The sequence below is a fragment of the Mastigoproctus giganteus genome, chromosome 7 (assembly GCF_048544385.1).
Source record: "Mastigoproctus giganteus isolate SK-2022 chromosome 7, ASM4854438v1, whole genome shotgun sequence".
Lineage (NCBI taxonomy): Eukaryota > Metazoa > Arthropoda > Arachnida > Uropygi > Thelyphonidae > Mastigoproctus > Mastigoproctus giganteus.
In genome coordinates this window covers 195,478,376-195,496,730 of record NC_143581.1, presented here as the reverse complement: position 1 = coordinate 195,496,730, position 18,355 = coordinate 195,478,376, and the positions used below count along the sequence as shown (strand labels likewise).

Genomic DNA, 18,355 nt, shown 5'->3' with positions numbered 1-18,355 from the left:
AGGTAAATTAATGGAGGCACTGGTTAAAGAAGCACTGCAGGATCATCTAGACAAGAATTCAGTTATAGCTCAGACGCAGCATGGTTTTGTTAAGGGCAGGTCTTGCCTGACCAATTTGATTGGATACTATGATGTAGTCACAAAAGAACTGGATGCAGGGAATAACTTTGATATTATATATTTGGATCTTAGAAAGGCTTTTGATACTGTTGCACATGGAAGACTGCTGCACAAATTGGAGCAGTGTGGCATTGGAGGCAAATTGCTGCTATGGATAAGGGGATGGTTGAGTGGCAGAAGACAGAGAGTGGTAATCAATGGACACTGCTCAACGTGGACTAATGTTATTAGTGGAGTTCCTCAAGGTTCAGTGTTGGGTCCGTTGTTGTTTTCGGTGTTTATGAATGATATTGATGATGGGATATCAAGTTTAATGTCCAAGTTTGCAGATGATACAAAGGTTGGCAGGGTCGTCAAGGACACTACTGACGCTATGCTGCTGCAACAGGATCTGGAAAGGTTGAACAGATGGGCTGAGAGGTGGCAAATGAAGTTTAACATTGACAAATGTAAAGTACTGCATATGGGAAACAGTAACCCCAGAGCAACGTATCAACTCTGCGGTACCACACTGACAGTGGTGGAGAATGAAAAGGACCTGGGGGTAATTGTGCAGGGAGATATGCAGTTCTCTGAGCAGTGCAGACGAGCTGCAAGAGTAGCTCATGGTGTCTTGTCAATGATATACAGGAATTTTTCTAGCAGGGATAAGGAGGTGATTATTCCCTTGTATAAGGCAATGGTTAGGCCACATCTTGAGTACTGTATACAGGTCTGGAGGCCTCATTTCAAGAAGGATGTAGAGCTGCTGGAACGGGTACAGAGAAGGGCAACAAGATTAGTAAATGGAACAAAGGGTTGCTCTTACGAAGAAAGGCTTAAGTTTTGCAAATTACAGAGTCTGGAGACTAGGCACTGGCGAGGTGATCTGATAGAGGTGTATAAGGCCTTGAATGGTTTGAGCATGCTCAATGCCAATGGGATTCTTCATCTTTCTCAGAATAATCACCTCAGAGGGCATAAATTCAAATTGAGGAAGGACGGATGTCGGATAGATGTGCGGAAATTTGCCTTTGGCCAGCGGGTGGTTGGTTGGTGGAACCGACTTCCATCACTTGTTGTTGAAGTTGATAGCCTAAACAAATTTAAAGCTCAACTGGACAGGTATTTCGAACGAACGGAGGGGTGAAATGGGAGAGGGTTTTTTTTTTTTTTTTGGGCTGATGCTGAATAAGCTTGCTTTCTTGCATCGTATGCCTCTACTAATGCTAATGCTAATGCTATCTCAATCAGATCACCGCACAGGTGCCTAGTCTCCAGCTACTGCAATTTGCAGAACTTAAGCCTCTCTTGGTAAGAGGATTCTTTCATTCCCCTCACCAGTCTTGTTGTCCTTCTCTGTACACGCTCAAGCAAATCTACATCCTTCCTAAAATGAGGCCTCCAGACCTGTACGCAGTACTCAAGGCATGGCCTGACCATTGCCTTATACAGAGGGACAATCACCTCCTTTTCCCTGCTACCAAAATTCCTATATCGTTGACAAAACCCCATGACCTGCCCTGGCAGCTTGTCTGCATTGCTCAGAAAACTTCATATCTGACTGCACAATTACTCCCAGGTCTTTTTCATTAAGTGTGTAGTCACAGCCTCATTTACTTGTTATGCAGGATGAAAATCAGTAACACCATAAGAGAAACCCCCCCTTTTCCTGAGATCACCTGGCTACAGTCTTAATTAAAGAATCCTTAAGAATAATTCCTCCCATCTCTAACAGAATTGAATCTAGACCTCTCCAAATGTGTGACAGGTAGCAAATCCATTCCTCCTGTCATGTTGGATAGTTATCTTGAAACAAGATACCCTCCAGTTAAATTATATGCATCAGCTATTTACAGTTCTTGTATTTACAGTCTAATTTGAACCACATATCAGGGAGGTTCTTGTTATCCTGATTGGGATATTTTTATTTTGATCTACCATTTTGAAACAAGATGGTTGTCATGCAGGTTGGGATGTATGTTTATATTCTGATTCATACCAAATTCACAATACACATGAGAGGATACAGAGCACTCTAATGTATTTTTATTTCAATCCACTATCTTGAAAGAAGAGAGGACAGGTGTGATCAGCTGACAATGACATCAGAACTGTAATAATGAAACGAGCATGGATTTGTTTCTAGAATAATTCTTTCTGATATTGATAATTAATTCATGTGCATTTCCATGCATTTTGCTGATAGTCTTTGTAGATATTGTCTTGATGGACAATGGATAAAAGAACTACGGACTCAACGCAATCAGCCAGATCTTAACACATCCACAAATAGCTATACCAAGGTCACTATTTTTGGTTTCCTTGTAGTCAGAAGTTGGATGGCACTGATCTAAGGACTCAGCCTTTTCATCATAAAATACAGGACTAACTTAGATGAAAGAGCATTTTTTTATCAGTGGTTAGGACTCTAGAACTCAGTGGTTAATAAAGTTCAGTGAACTTAGATGCAAAATTTTAGCATGACTTCAGTGGCAATCAGAGCAAAAAATTTTGACATTAGTCCAAAACGATTCCCTCACATACAAGGTGCAAGATGCTTCCTTGTATGCAGGGTATTCCCACAATTCACTGAGTTAAGATGTACAGAAATTTTGCTTCAGTTTTACCAACTTCATATCTGCAAAGTGTATTTCGAAGGGAGTGGAATCTCACTTGGGTGTTACTCCACTCCATTGTCATGAACTGAAATCTTTCAGGAACCTTTTCTCTCCTAATATATAGTTTATATAAGATAAACACACACACAATACTCAGTAAGACCTCTTTTTAAAATTAATTTACATTATTCATTTAGTTGTTTTATTTCCTTATTATCGGTTTGAGATGATATACAGGTAACCCTCTTATAACGCGGTTTATAAATTGTGGCTACCTTTGTATGACACGGTCGTGGTTTCAACCGTGTCATACAAAATTGTATACACGATCTAAAAATTGTTGTATCGCTTCTTTTCACACACTTTTACCACGCGGCTTAAAAATCAAACTTTATGTTCGTTAAATTTGTGTCTGCTCGTATAATGGGTGTAGTTGCCAGAACCGAATTTATATAAGGGGAAACACGCAACTACATACATACATATTTTTTTGTGTAGTGCCAATTTTTTCCTTATAAAGAGTTAATGGTTGCGCAAGTAGTTATAAATAGTGAATTTATTCAGGAAATACCCCTTGGCAAATAAAAAGTTTATTTTTTATAGTAATGGCCACCAAAACTGCAAAAAAAAGGAAAAAAACCAACATTGAAAAGAAAATTCATTTCTCTCGAAGAAAAAATTAAAATCTTGGATCGGTTGAAAAATGGAGAAAAACAAGGAGTTATTGCAAGGACTTTGAATTTAAATGAATCAACAATTCGTACACTCAAACAAAATGAGCAGAAAATCAGAGATAGTGTTATTGCTGGGTTAACAATAAGTGCAAAGCACGTGTTGTGGATGCTGAACTAAGTCTTATAACAAACCTGGCACACATTTGTGGTGGTGAGGGATTTTCCGATATGGTTGAAAATTAAATTCATGAATTAATTGACGAAGAAACAGATTTAAATGAGGAGGAATTGGTTCAATTAATAGAAGACGGCAAACCAAATATAAATGGTGAGGAAAGTTCTACTGAAGATTCTGATTGTGCTGAGTCCGTTAAAGAGTTCAGTCTAAAGAAATTAGCAGAAGGATTAAATTTGGCACAAAAGTTAGGAAGTTATTTTACGAATAATGATCCTTCAACAGAGTGCTCGGAAAAATTCAAAAGACAGTTGGACAGTTGTTTAGCTCCATATTATAAACTTTATAAAAAATTGCAGCATAGTGGTAAGCAAGGTCTTATTACCAACTTTTTGATAAGAAAACCAGCTGAAGTACCCAGTGAGAATTATACAAATAATGTGGAAGAGATTTCAAGTGATAACGACATCCGGCCACTCGTAAATAAAGAATATCTATGAAATATTTTTTCTGAAGACATTGATGATGATTAAAATATCCATTTCTTTAATTTTGAAATTTATGCATTATGTGCAATGAAATTTATGTACAATTCCTAATTTTTATAATTTTATGCTATGTATTTGTTAAATAGTTAGTTACATGAATTTTTGAATGAATAAAATATGTTTTTGTTGAATGTCATTGTTGTTTTTATAATTAAAAAAAAAACACTACGGAACATAACCCTATATTTTGTATGAAACCTGAACCTCATATAACGCGTGATATTTCTGGAACCTAACCTCCGCGTTATACAAGGGTTACCTGTATATGTATAATGATTGATGTCTGGAAATGTTAATTTATGTATTTATTTAACACTTTGTTCCAAAATTAAAAGATTTTAATAACATTACTTCCTAATATCAATTCTATGAAAAATGTTTTGCTGTAAATTTTATTTTTTAAATGTTTATTATAAATGAAAAAAAAAAAAAGTGTATAACTTCTGAATTTCATCCTTATTTATATATTCCTTACAATTATGTAACTAAGTATATATACTAAACAGAATAAGTAAGTATATATATATACTAAACAGAATAACTAAATAAGGCAGAATTTAGGGAATAGTACAGAAAAACTGTTCCCTAAAGCAATGTATGTTATCATCAGACTTTTCGGTAGTTTTTCACATATTTTGAACAAAGCTATATAGAATAAATTATATAGCCACTCTTCGGTGGCTATATAATTTAATTCTTCAGCGAAACTATAGGAGGTTTGAAGTTTAGCTGTATTGGGCCTTTTTTGTATATCTTTATTAAAAAAAATTTTTTTTTCTAAATTTTCTGTGTTCCATGGCTTACATTGCTGTTCCACTAATGCTATTTTTATTCCTTGCCCCAGTTTATATTATTCTTGTGCTTTACTTTTAGTTAAAATGCCATATTTTATTTATGTGTGTGTGTTGGTATTTAATCAGTTGATATAGATCAGGGGTGGCCAACGAGTCGATCGTGGCTTTAATCTTGGTCGATCACAACAAATTTTAAATATACGGTCATCCCTCGATTTGCATGGTCAGGTATACTACCAAAATTTTATATTGCACAGAGGGTTTCGCTACCTTCACATTATTTATTTATTTTTTTTGTGAAGCTTCAAAAATAGGAATGAAGAGCAGATTTTGAAAATTTATTTTATTTTATTTTTTGCGTGATTGAAGATTTCATTGAAGGAGAAACACATTTCACCATAATAACACAAAATACTACAGAATTACTGCTGTTGGTATTATTGCAAATGCGATAAGATTGAGTTTACTACCCGTTTATAATTAGATTGCACTAACAGAAAAGTGCAAATTGTTTTTATTGTTTTATGGTCATGACCTCCAGAAATAGTTTTAGAGAAATATCACAAAGGCATTCAAAACTGATTCTTAAATTCTTAAGGATATAACCAAACAGAGCAATAAACGGTGGTGTGTTTGTCCGGTTATTTTGGAAACAACTTCCTCATTCGGGAATCCTCTTCATCAATTATCCTATGTTAGCTGTTCAGACAGAATATTTTTCTGGTTCATGCAACTTAAAGTGTTTTAATCGGTAAGCATTGCTTTTGCTGATTTAATAACTGGACAGTACTTATATGTTAATTTAATACCTTTTGATTTAAAATGAATACTACAAAAAAGAGTAAAACGTATTTTCATCAAGAGTGGGAACTAGAATACTTTTTTGTAATGGTGAAAGAAAAATGTTGCTATTTGATTTGCAATGCTTCTGTGGCTATACCCAAAAAAGGAAATTTAGAAAGGCACTTCAATGCACTCCATGATAAATACCAATCGGATTTTCCACCGAATAGTGACCTAAGAAAAAATAAATTAGAAAAACTTAAATCTAGATTATTCGCACAACAAAATTTCTTCATGACACCTAATTTAACCTTTTTGTTATACTGTACATGTTTTTATATTACCCCATAACCTTGCCAAGCCACTGGCCTCCTGGCTGAGGCAGACACATTATTGTATCTTTACTGTCTATATAATATTGGTGTAGATACACCATAGATAACTCTTAAGAAACTACAATGGTAGTTGTTGTAGTAGGCATCATTTGCTCTGTGTCTCATATTGTGCTCTTCCTTTGCAACGAGTTTCCATAGTATTGCACTACCTCGAATAAGTAATGCTTCACTAATAGAAAACACTATTGTTACTTATTCTCAGTGAGTACCACCATCTAGACAACACCGTTTCAAAACTATTGACCCATCATCGGTGGGTGGGCAGGTACCCTCGTATTGCAGACATGACAACCCAGTTGTGATGACAGTCACACAATATGAGAGATGCCAAAAGGTTTATATGGTAATATTTGAAAATAACTAATTGCACAAGGCATAATACGTTAAGAGTTTAATATCTATATAATATCGGTGTAGATACACCATAGATAACTCTTAAGAAACTACGATGGTAGTTGTTGTAGTAGGCATCATTTGCTCTGTGTCTCATATTGTGCTCTTCCTTTGCAACGAGTTGCCATGGTATTGCACTACCTCAAATAAGTAACGCTTTACTGTACAATAAAGATTTCTTCTTCTTATAATGATTCAACTACAGAAGAGCACATAATACCATCATGGGTAAACAGCTTTTGAACTTTCCACACAAATCTGGAATAAAAATACTTTGTCAGACATCAACTTTAATAGAACTCAATATTTCACATTCCACAGTCTGATCAAAATCAGAGAACCATGTAGGAGCATCAGCAGTTTTCCCAGACATTACACTGTCAACCCAACTTCCAAAAGAATGCAGTTCTTTTGGAAGTTGGGTTGAAGTGGTTATTAGTAGAAGTTCAAATAGTACTGGAGCACTTAAAAACCACATATCATTCGATAATATACTGTAATTCCTTAAGTGTAATACAAGCCATACAAACCACAAACAATATATACCATCACTAGATGGGATATATTGTCTGGATGGAATATATTGATGGAATATATAAACTGTCTTGGGAAAATTAAACATACTAACAGACTTAACTAAAGAAAAACAAGAAATACTTTTGTGCTGGATACAGGACACAAAGGAATAAAATGAAACAAAGCTGACAGAACTGCAAAATCAACAAGAAAAGCAAAATATACTTTTGTGCTGGGACACAAATATACCAGGACACAAAGGAATAAAATGAAACGAAGAAGCTGACAGAACTGCAAAATCATCAGCCTCCAGACACAATCTTTCCCAGTTCCATATAAACCAATCATTCAAAACTGCTCTAACATGATGGCAAGAAACTTTTTTGTATTTCTCCTCTGGACACAGAGTAGGAGTGGAATTCACTGAACTGATTTCAGTAGCTAGGGTTGTTTCATTGAAACTGAGATTTCAGTTTGATCCTAGTCTGCAAGTTAGATTGTCGTCTAAGATTGTTAAATTGTCATCTAAGCCATCATCTGCATCGTCAAGTGCAAGTTAAATCATCATCTAATATGTGGCACCTGCACAGTACATCATCATCTAACAAGTGACGCCTCCATCTACATGTTAATCATCACCTAATGTGCGTCATTTGCACAGTACGTCATCATCTAATATGTAATGCCTTCATCTACATGGAAATCGTCATCTAATAAGTGATGCCTCCATGTACATGAAGATGTACATGGATGACAATTAACATCTAATGTACACATTAGATGTTAATTGTCATCTAATGTGTAATTAGATGATTACGCTTACAACTGCAACACTTTTGTTGAACGGCTTGAATCGATGATTCTGCCACTAGAGAAGAACTGCTGGGTATGGTTTCATTAAAAGAAAGAACTAGAGGTCTTGATGTCTTTAACTCATTCAAATATTTTATTGAAAAATTTAAATTAAATTACCACTATTTAAGCTCGTATCAGTAACAACAGATGGAGCTAAAGCAATGATGGGGCATCTTAATGGATTTATCGCATTATGCCAAAAGATGATGAATTCCCAGATTTTTTGAGTTACCACTGTATCATCCACCAACAAGTGGTATCCAGCAAAAGATTAAATACTAAAAGTGTTATGGACATTGCTTTCGAAATCATGAATTCCATCAGAGGACAATCTCTTCAAAGGAGACTTTTCAAAATGCAAGTTGATGAAAAAGAACCAGATCTGATATTACACACAGATGTGAGGTGGCTCAGCCGGAGTAAGTTTCTACAGAGATTTTGAAATTTGCTGAATGAAATTAAAAAAAATTGTTGATCAAAAGGGAGATAATTATCAGCAGCTACAAGATACGGAGTGGTTGTGTGATCTGGCTTTTTTGGCAGATTTTACCAGTAAATTAAGTGATCTGAATTTGGAATTACAAGGAAAAAATAAAAATGTGGGTGACATGATTAGTAATATTTCTGCATATAAATATCAATTTTTGGCAATGGCTAAGGATCTCAAAGAAAAAAAATTAGACCATTTTGCAAATATGCAAGATCATTTGCAAAAATATCCTGTTATTGAATTTAATAGTGAGAAATATGTTTCTGAAATTGAGAATGTTGTGGACGATTTTGAAACCAGAATCAGTGCTTTTAAAACAATTGAAGACATTGTTCAATATATTTCTTATCCATTTAATGTTCATTTAAATACGAAACAAATTGCAGAAAAAATCGCTGCGATTTTTCACATGGAGAAAATATTACTTGAAAATGAAATTATTACATTGCAAAACGATATCTTCCTAAAAGCCAGATCATCAGAAGACTTTTGGAAATATGTTTGCCGAGAAAAGTACCCAAATGTAAAAAAATGCGGTGAACTTTTAAATTCCTGTTTTGGTTCCACATATCTATGTGAATTGGCCTTTTCGTATTTGAAACAAAAAAAGACAAAGAATCGCTGTGCTCTTACGGACTTGCATACAGAAGATCCTTTATGGTTGGCCTTATCACAGTATATCACAGTTCAAGAAGTCATATTTCACATTAGTTTAATTCTACAATCGGCCATTTGTTTCATGTTTTGCTGCATGCTTAGAAATTATCAATAGATTTTTGTATAAGTTTGTGTTTTGTTTCATATCATATTATAACCATTCTTAAATATTTATTAAAATATAAGTGTATTTTGAGGTATTTGTTGCTTAACTGTAGTACACCAATGTGTATGTATTTGCACTTGCTAATATTCTAGCAGGTAACTTATTGAATGAATGAGCTTTATTTAGATTTATCATTTGATTTATTCTCTTAACAATATTACATGCAGGTCATTCTAGATTTCTTTATAACTTATTATATGACTTTGTTTTTGTATTTTAGGGCTCCCTTGCAATTTTACTTAGCAAAGGGACTCAAAATTGTGGGTGGATTCCCATTAACAAAAATCTCTGGTTAGTATTCATCTGCTTTTATTTCTTCTTGCTTAACTTTTTTCTTGTTCATATTTGAAGTAGTCTAACAAACATTAAGCAGGTAAGAAAAAAAGTGAAAAAAAATATGCAGAATGATGATATGCTGCTAGATTAGATTTTTCTATGACAGTTATTATAAGGTGGAATCAAAAAGTTTCAAGATTAAGTTTGTTAAAATATCTGAAGATTAAAAAAAAAAAAAAAAAAAAATGTAACTTAGAATTTCTGGAATTTTTTTTATAGTAGGTAGTGTTTTGTTTGCACATGCTTCATATATTGTTGATGGTAAATAATTTTTTTATTTTAGTTTATATTTTTTATATATCTTTACTTTTTGAACAAAGATCTATAAGATTTTGGTTTTTGTTGAGGAAATGAATCTCAAAAAGAGTGGAAATGATTGTTGAAGCATGTGGTAAAAAGCTTTAGCAAGGGGATATATGGATATAAATAAGTACAGGTGCTTCGAATAGAAAAAGATTGTTTCAAGGTGTGGGAAACATGGAACCAGTAAATGATGAACATGTCTCCCATGTTAGAAGCATTATTTGAGCTGATCTTCAAATAAGAATTGAAGATATTCAGTTGGAAGGACTATCATGCAAAGTATTTGCAAAGCCATCACGTTTGGTATTTTAAACATTCAAAAATTATACAACTTTATCTGCTTTAAAAACTTTGTTCCAGGTTTTTAATAGCAGATCATATGGGAAAACAAGAGTTGAACTTCAGATCTGGTTGAAATTTGTGACCATGATCTATGAGCAAAGATAAAGTGGAAATTACTCCATGATGATACTCCTGTTCATCATGCAACAGTAATTTATGAATACGTTTTCAAACACTCCATAACTGTCTTGCAACATCCCTTCTTATTCACCTGACCTTGCACCATATTATTTTTATTTTATTATTATATATATTTTTTTCTAAACTAAAGAATTTATTAAAGTGATGGTTGTTTTCCAACAAAGTAGTAGTTATCACAGGTACCACAAATACAAACAAGGAACTTAAAAGAAAAAAACTCATAATCTTTTTTGCAATTATATATCCAATGGGGAAAAAAAAAAACAATTATATAACCAATGGAAAAAAAAAAATGTAAATAGCCAAGATCATTAATTTGAAAAATTCAATATGTAATTATCTATAATATTTTTTTAAATAAAAATTCTGCCCTGAAAATTTTGATCTTACCTTATATTTTAATGTATCCCACATTACTAATATTTATTAATGAGAATTGATTTTAATCATATCAAAGATGAAGATATACAGCCTTACAATATTTTCAAATGAAAAGATTGGCATATTGAGGCATTGATCTCTCAAACTCCAGTGCCTTTGTTATTCTGGTCTCAAAAAAAAAAAAAAAAAAAAATATATATATATATATATATATATATATATTCCTTTCAAAGGGGGTTACTGCCATTTATTAACTGCTATAGTTGTTTCAGAAGCTTTTGTCATCTAAGAGAGTAAGCTCCAAATAACCCAGTAAAGATTTAAATCACGATAAGAGATGCAAAATAGTGAGTGAATTTTCAAATTTTATAAGTACCAATGCATTAGTGCAAGAACTTCATCTTCTCCTTTAAAAATTTATTTACACATCATCTCTAATGGGACTGAAGTTTTTTTTTTTTTTTTAAATCAGTCATTATGTGGTTTCTGGTTTCATATACTGCAGTTTAAATAATCAGTAATTTTTCAGCTGCTTCAGTGCAGTTGTATAACGTAAATTATGTAAGTTCCTGCTCACATTCTGAAAATACAGCAAAAACTATGTTTTGTTTTTTCAGCAAAGCAAACAAGACTATGTAATGTCATTTTAAAGTGTCGGTAAATTGTGTATTCTGTGCTGTTTGTTTATCTGGATGAAAAATCAGTTTTCAGGAGAAAGGGGCATGAATTCATCAAATGAGAATGGCTAACTTGCCACAATGTGAAAAAGCCCATATAAATTCCTGTGCTAACAGAATTTGAACCCATTCCTTTTCCATGTGGTGCAGAAAGACAATCATAACCACCGCACCAACCACATGGGTAACAAAAACTGTCACAAATTTGAGTCCGGATGATGGTATACTTCTTCTTCAAGAGGAGTGTTTCCATTTACAATGGGTTTCCTCAACCTACAAGTTATTTCTTGTTAGGAATTTTTTCCTGCTATAAAGTGCGGTTCAAGGTGTCTTGGTTGGTTAACCCTTGGGCTGTCATGTACTCCATCCCTCCATGTCCTCCTAGGTCTTCTCCTTCTTTCAGGAGGTATCCATTCCAGGATAGCCTTTGGATATCTGTTTTCTTGCATCCGTTTTACATGTCCATACCATGTTAGACGCTTTTCTTTGATAGTGTCAATAATAGTCATTTTCACTTCCATTTTTTCCCTTATGTCTTCATTCCGTTTTCTGTCACTTTTAGAAGTTCCTGTTGAGCGTCTCCAAAAATCCATTTCTGTGGAGAGCAATTTGTTTTCCGCTCGCCTATTCAATGTCCAGGTTTCCGCTCCATACAATAGAAGACTTGGTATAATTGTTTGAAATATAAGTTTCTTTGTTTTATTTAGGATATTTTTACTACAGAGAACAGAGTTTAACATGCCGATAGCCTTTCTGCCATCTGTAATTCTCTTATTGATCTCTGCTTGGGATAATCCATCACTTTGTAAGATTGATCCCAAATATCTGAATTTATCGACTTGTTTGATTTTAAAACCTGCAATTCAGTCTTGCTAAAATTGATTTTTAGACCCCATTGTTTATATTCCTCAAACAATTGACGACATGCATACTTTGCATCTTCTAAGTCTTGTGCTATCCCTACCTGATCATCTGCAAAAAGTAAATTGTGAATATAGGTGTTCTTATTAATCGGCAATCCCATTTTATTACATTTTTTTGACCAGGATCTTAGGCAGATGTCGATATAAATTTTGAAAAGTGTTGGTGACATGCAACAACCTTGTAATAAGCCTTTTGAAGTATGGAATTCAGGTGACAAAGCTAATCCCACTTTAATTTTGCATCTATTATTCCTGTAAATTGCCTTAATAATGTTAATCAGTTGTCCATCAATATTTGCCTCTTTCAGTGCTTCCCATAAGAGTTTTCTTGGAACACTGTCATATGCCTTTTCAAGGTCAATGAAAATCATAAAGATTTTTTTTCCTTTTGATTGGCATTTTCCAAGGATCTCTCGTACTGCTGAGATATGATCTATACATGACCTCCCAGCTGAAAAACCACTTTGTTCTTCTGATACCTCGATTCGGGCTTCTAGACGGTTCCCGATCCATTTTCCAAGGATCTTTAACAGCAGGTTCAGAACGCATATTCCTGTGTAATTTGAACAGCTTTTCCGATCACCCTTCTTATAAATTGATGTAATATATCCTGTTGTTATTTCTTTCGGTATTTCTTCTCCTCTCAGTATACTATTTAACAGTTTTTGTATCAGAACAGCCACTCCTCTTCCTCCATATTTCAGAAGTTCCATGTAAACTCCTCCAGGTCCAGATGATTTGTCATTCCTTCCTTCCTTTAGCAGGAGTTCCACTTCCCTAACAGAAAGTCTTCTACACCAAAATCCTCCATCATCTTGAACTCTTCCCAGTCTTCTTTTAAAAGCCCTTCATAGTACACCGTCCAGTCTTTCAAAGGTATTAATTGCAAACCAGCATTGTGTTTATTCTGTTTTCTCAAGTCTTTAAGGACCTTCCATGATTCCGCTGATTGCTTGAAGCCCAATTTGTTATTAATAGTTATGCATTTCCTTTCCCATTCTTCACTTCTACTACCAACTGATTGGCTATTTTCTTTTTTTTTTTTTTCAACATAAATGTTCCTATATGCATCATTCCTATCATCCAGCCATTTCTGATATGCAAGTTTGTTTTCCTCTACAGCAGCTCTTACTTTCTCTGTAATCCAGGTCTTTTTTGGTCCTTGGCTCTTCGTTTTGCCTAGGATTTCATGAGCTATTTTTTTAACAGTATTTTTTAAATATTCGTAATTTCTTCAGTATTACCTTTTATCTCTATGTTAAGTGCAGCATCCGGTCTGTGGGTGAAGTTGTTTCTAATGCTTTCGTCCTGGAGTAGGTCAATGTTAAATTGATCCACTTGTAGCATTTCTCCTTCCCTGTATTGTTGGTTGTCCACACATATTTTCTTAATTCAGTTCCACTTCAGTGTTGTTTTAACAAGAAAATGGTCAGATCCACATTCAGCTCCTCTATAAACTCTGACATCTTTCAATATGTCCCTGAATGTTTTGAAATAATGTAATCTATAACTGATCTAATTTGTCTTGTCTCCTGTGACCAAGTATATTTATGGATATCCTTGTGTTGGGAAAAATGTGTTGTTTATTCGCAAGTCGAACTGTTCACAAAGATTGCATAGTCTATCTCCGTTGTCATTCCTCTCTTTCTCTCCAAATCTTCCAATAACTTTGCTATTTTGTTCAGTTCCTACTCTTGCATTGAAATCTCCCATTAGAAATATCTCTTTGTTCTTAAGAATTTTTTCTATTAGTTCTCTCAGATCCTCCCAAAATTCATCCTTCAAGGTATCGGCGGTGTCATTAGTCGGGGCATATATTCCCAAAATACATATTTCTCTCCCGTACATTTTCAGTTCCAATGAGATCATTCTTTCATTAATAAATTGCCAGTTTTTGATGTTGTGTCTCAATTTCTTTTTAACAGCAATAGAAACTCCTGCTCTTGCTCTTTCACTCTTATCAACTCCACTCCAAAAATGGTAGTATTCTCCCATTATTTCCTCTCCACATCTTTTTCTTTATCTCTGATAACACGACGATGTCTAACTTGAATTTTTGCAGTTCATCCGAAAGAAAGTTTCTTTTAGTTGAAAGGCCTTGAATATTCCAGCATCCCAAAATCATAGTCCTTTTCCGTTTGCCGAGTTGTTTCCGAAAGTGCAATCCATTTTCACTTGTAGGTCGTTTAGCATTTGTGTATTTTTTACACTGAACGAGAAGCTAGCCCGTCGCAGCAACCCCCAACCTGGAGGGCCGGAGTATCTCTCTTAGTCTGGCCCCTACCCTTTGACCTGTCCAGCTTGAGAGGCCCTACTAGTAGCTAAGTTACCGCCGACTTAGCTCTCTGGGTCGGTCATCGGGTCACGCATATGATGGTATACCACATTACAAATAAACAATTATACTTCTTAAAAGGATAGTGTTTAAGTGTAATGCAAAACTGGGGCAACTTTGAATGATAGTGTGGCAGTTTGAGAAATCATTGCTTCAGTCTTACAACAAATTTATAAGCACTTTAGTAATTATAAGCAGATGGTGTATATCTTGTTAATCATTAAATAATATTTATATTTTGTAGGTCTGTGTCATTTATTTTTGCCACAGGGGGAATGGCTTTTATTCTTTTAACCATTTGCTATTTGATAATTGATGTGAAAGCATGGTGGACTGGGGCACCATTCTTTATTCCAGGTAAGCTGGAATGTGTTTTCTAAATTATAGTCATATCTGAAATAATAATATTCATAATCGAAACTTTCAGGTTATTTTTTAAAGTGACAAACTGGGCTTTTAAATATTTTTGTATCATTTCTCAAACATAAACATAATTATCATAGAAGGGTGGCCCAAAATAAATGAGGATGGTCCTCCCACTCTAGTGTTGTGGTACATCTAAAGCTGCACCGTGACAGTAGGATAATATAGTGGATTTTAAGAAAATGAAAAACACAGGCATTCTCTTTATAGCACAGTAATGTATGGTTGCTGGTGGTTCAAAGGCATTTAGCTTCACTTTCAGAAAAAATATGGTACTTTACAGATCTGCAATTAACTATGGAGGTGTGCAGATGACAAATGAGGCACACAAAGAATGTTCAGGGAAAATTACATAATTTTTTGGTAGTTTTTTTTTCTTTCTTCTTTGTTAGTGCATCGGCTTCTGTGGCCATGATGCACCTCCAAAGGTTTTTGCAGTACTCTGATCCAAGCCCTAGGCGGGATTCAAATTTTGGTAGTAATGGACTTCAAAAACATATGATGGTTTACTAGAAAGAATAACTGTAGAATTTTTTTCTTTCTTTTTTGTTGTCTGAAGGGTCATCACAGTAATTGTGACAAAATTTTAAAGTGACAAACTGGGCTTTTAAATATTTTTATGTAATTTCTCAAACATAAGCTTTTGGAAATTTTACTAACTACATTTCTTTGTAGTTTTATCCTGCCCAGCAGGTAGTATAACCATTGACGAAGCAAAGTACAGTTTCATTATCAATTTTGTTTTTCTAAAGAAAACACAAAAAATGGTGTTTAAGGAAAACACAAAAAATGATTCTGTAGAAAACATCATGCAAAGGCAGAATTGTGCTGAATAACTTAATGCTGTGTATAACAATCACCAGAATGTTTTTTTTTTTCCCAGTTAGTAACCTGGATTCACCATTTTTATCCTTTACCCAAGGAACACCCCAAACCACGAAAAACAAGTAGTAGAGGCATACAATGCAAGAAAGCAAGCTCATGCAGCATCAGCAAAAAAAAAAAAAAAAAAACCCCACTCCCATTTCACTCCAAATGCTTGTCCAGCTCAGCTTTAAATTTATTCTCATGAACAAGCAAATTTCTTCCAGAGGAGTGCCATTGAGAGGATGTTTTCTGTTCATTGCTGAAAAACGGTTAAACTGTACACCTTTGAAACTGTGGTGCGTGAAAAGTTCAGAACTGCCGTTTCAGAGATGCACTGTCCAGCATGCCTTGCACCTACTACCATGCCACATTCAAAGTCCATTAGATCACTCCATTTCCCCCAATCTTGCTACCGTTTGTATGCTTAACTGATACTAGAAAGGTTGTCCTGCTGCATTTATATCCACAACTGTGGTCATATGACTTGCAATGTTGTGGGACAAACCATTTGTGTGCACAGCAGGGGTGTACCTAATAAAGTGGCAGCACAGTGTATATTCAAAATCTAAGAAACATGAGTGTTTACAGTATCCATATTGAATGACATTGCAACATTCCATATTACTTGTTTATTTACAGAATCCATGACATTCAAAAATGGTTGAGTAATTTGTATCATTAAAATTCAGATTTGGTTAAACTATAGTCAAGGTATGTTAGACATAGAAAGCGAATTAGGATTCATAATAACACCCATACAATGTATACCTTAAAGTCAATGGTAGGCATCACTATTTCTGTCAAGAGATGATGTTTAATAAGGATTACAAAATGAACAAGGAAGTGACCAAACATCAAAGAGCATTAGCATGCAGTCATAATGGGGACTTGATTTAAGAATTAACAATAAAGTTTGTGTGCATTTAATATTTACTTCAATTTAGTAGTTTGTTAAAAATGTTTAAATATAGATTCATAAATTAAGCTAAAATTACCATTAAATCAAAAGATAAACAATGCACATACTATTTCATTCTAAGGATGCTAACTAGTTAGCAGCAGCACAATGTCAGGCCTTGTGTAAATGACTATGCACTGAAGATATATCACAAAACATTTATATAGAAAGCAATGGGAGAAATGATAAGATATGTGATTTATAGGAACTAGAGGATACTTTGAAAAAGGATACACTAAGTTTTTCTCAGAGTAGAGTAACTTTATTTTTAGTTTTCCTAAACATATTAGTTCAAAAGCAATCTTTATATAATTATTTAAGTTCATTAATGTGTAACATTTTTGGCAATGTTATGCATATATATAATATTTTTTATTTGTTTATTTAGGTATGAATTCAATCCTTTTATATGTCGGACATGAATTAACTGGAGGAATGTTTCCTTGGGCATGGGCCACGACTCCTTTTCACGGAAGGCTTCTTGCAATGAATTTGTGGGGAGCTTCTTTGTGGGTTATTATATCCGTATGGTTGTATCATAAAAAGATTTTCTTGGCTATTTAAAGAACATTGCTTCATTTCATAATTGTGAACATTGTAAATTTGTGATATATATTATATATATACACACATATGTTCTTTCAGCCCAGCACATTTTTAAGTTAATGGTTTATCTGTACAGAATTATTATGAAGAATATTTGATACTCAGAAGTTGTATTTTGTAACCTTACTGAAATATCAATATAAAAGTAAAGAAATTATATTTATATCTTATTTTTTATTTATGCATACTTAGTTTTACTGCAAAAGGAGGAAAAAATTTTAGGATATTAAAATGCATGACATTAATGAAAGAATAATGAATCTTAATACTATGTAAACAATCTTTATCACTGTGACAACAAAAATGTCACTTTTATTAAAGTGAATAGTATTTAATATTCACTTGGACACTTTATATGATATTGCAGTTTTTCTACACTATAAAATTATTTATGTTAATAATTTAATTTCTGTAACTACCAACTTTTTTTTTTTTTTGTGTTTTGAAAAATTTTTACCTGAAGAAGCAAGTATTGTATTTTTGAGTACACCATGATTTTGAAGAGAAGAAAATGAATTTAATTAAAATGGATGGATGAAGTGGTAAACTAGAAACAATTTGAGATTGTTTAATTAGGAGGAAAATGATATTTGGAAGGTATTTTTTAAAATTACCTAAACTAGTTTTAGTGCATTGTTATATTCATATAGCAAAATCCTGAAAAACGTGCAGATGTAGTATAATCTGATGTCATACACAATAAGAGAATCAACAATAAACTCAATCATGATAATATTGATTTTCAGCATGTATATACAGTACTCTGCTCATATTAGAAAATTGCTGTAGCTTCCAGGAGCAGAATGTTTAACTGATACCAATTGAACAATCTAGAATATGATTGGACAGTATACAGATACTGTCCAATGATGTGAAAGAAATTAAAAAATTAACTTT

At 33.8% G+C, this 18,355-nt stretch overlaps 1 protein-coding gene across 1 annotated transcript in view; it reads left to right on the top strand.

Moving 5' to 3' along the window:
• Hgsnat (Heparan-alpha-glucosaminide N-acetyltransferase) overlaps positions 1–17,473 on the top strand; it is a 104,146-nt gene extending 86,673 nt beyond the window's left edge. Inside the window, exons 14-16 of the mRNA XM_090377329.1 lie at positions 9,387–9,457; positions 14,849–14,961; positions 17,241–17,473. Of these exons, the coding sequence (XP_090233455.1) occupies positions 9,387–9,457; positions 14,849–14,961; positions 17,241–17,416 (360 nt within the window). The 3' untranslated portion in view covers positions 17,417–17,473. The remainder of the gene's footprint in view (positions 1–9,386; positions 9,458–14,848; positions 14,962–17,240) is intronic.
• Positions 17,474–18,355: the final 882 nt, after the last annotated feature.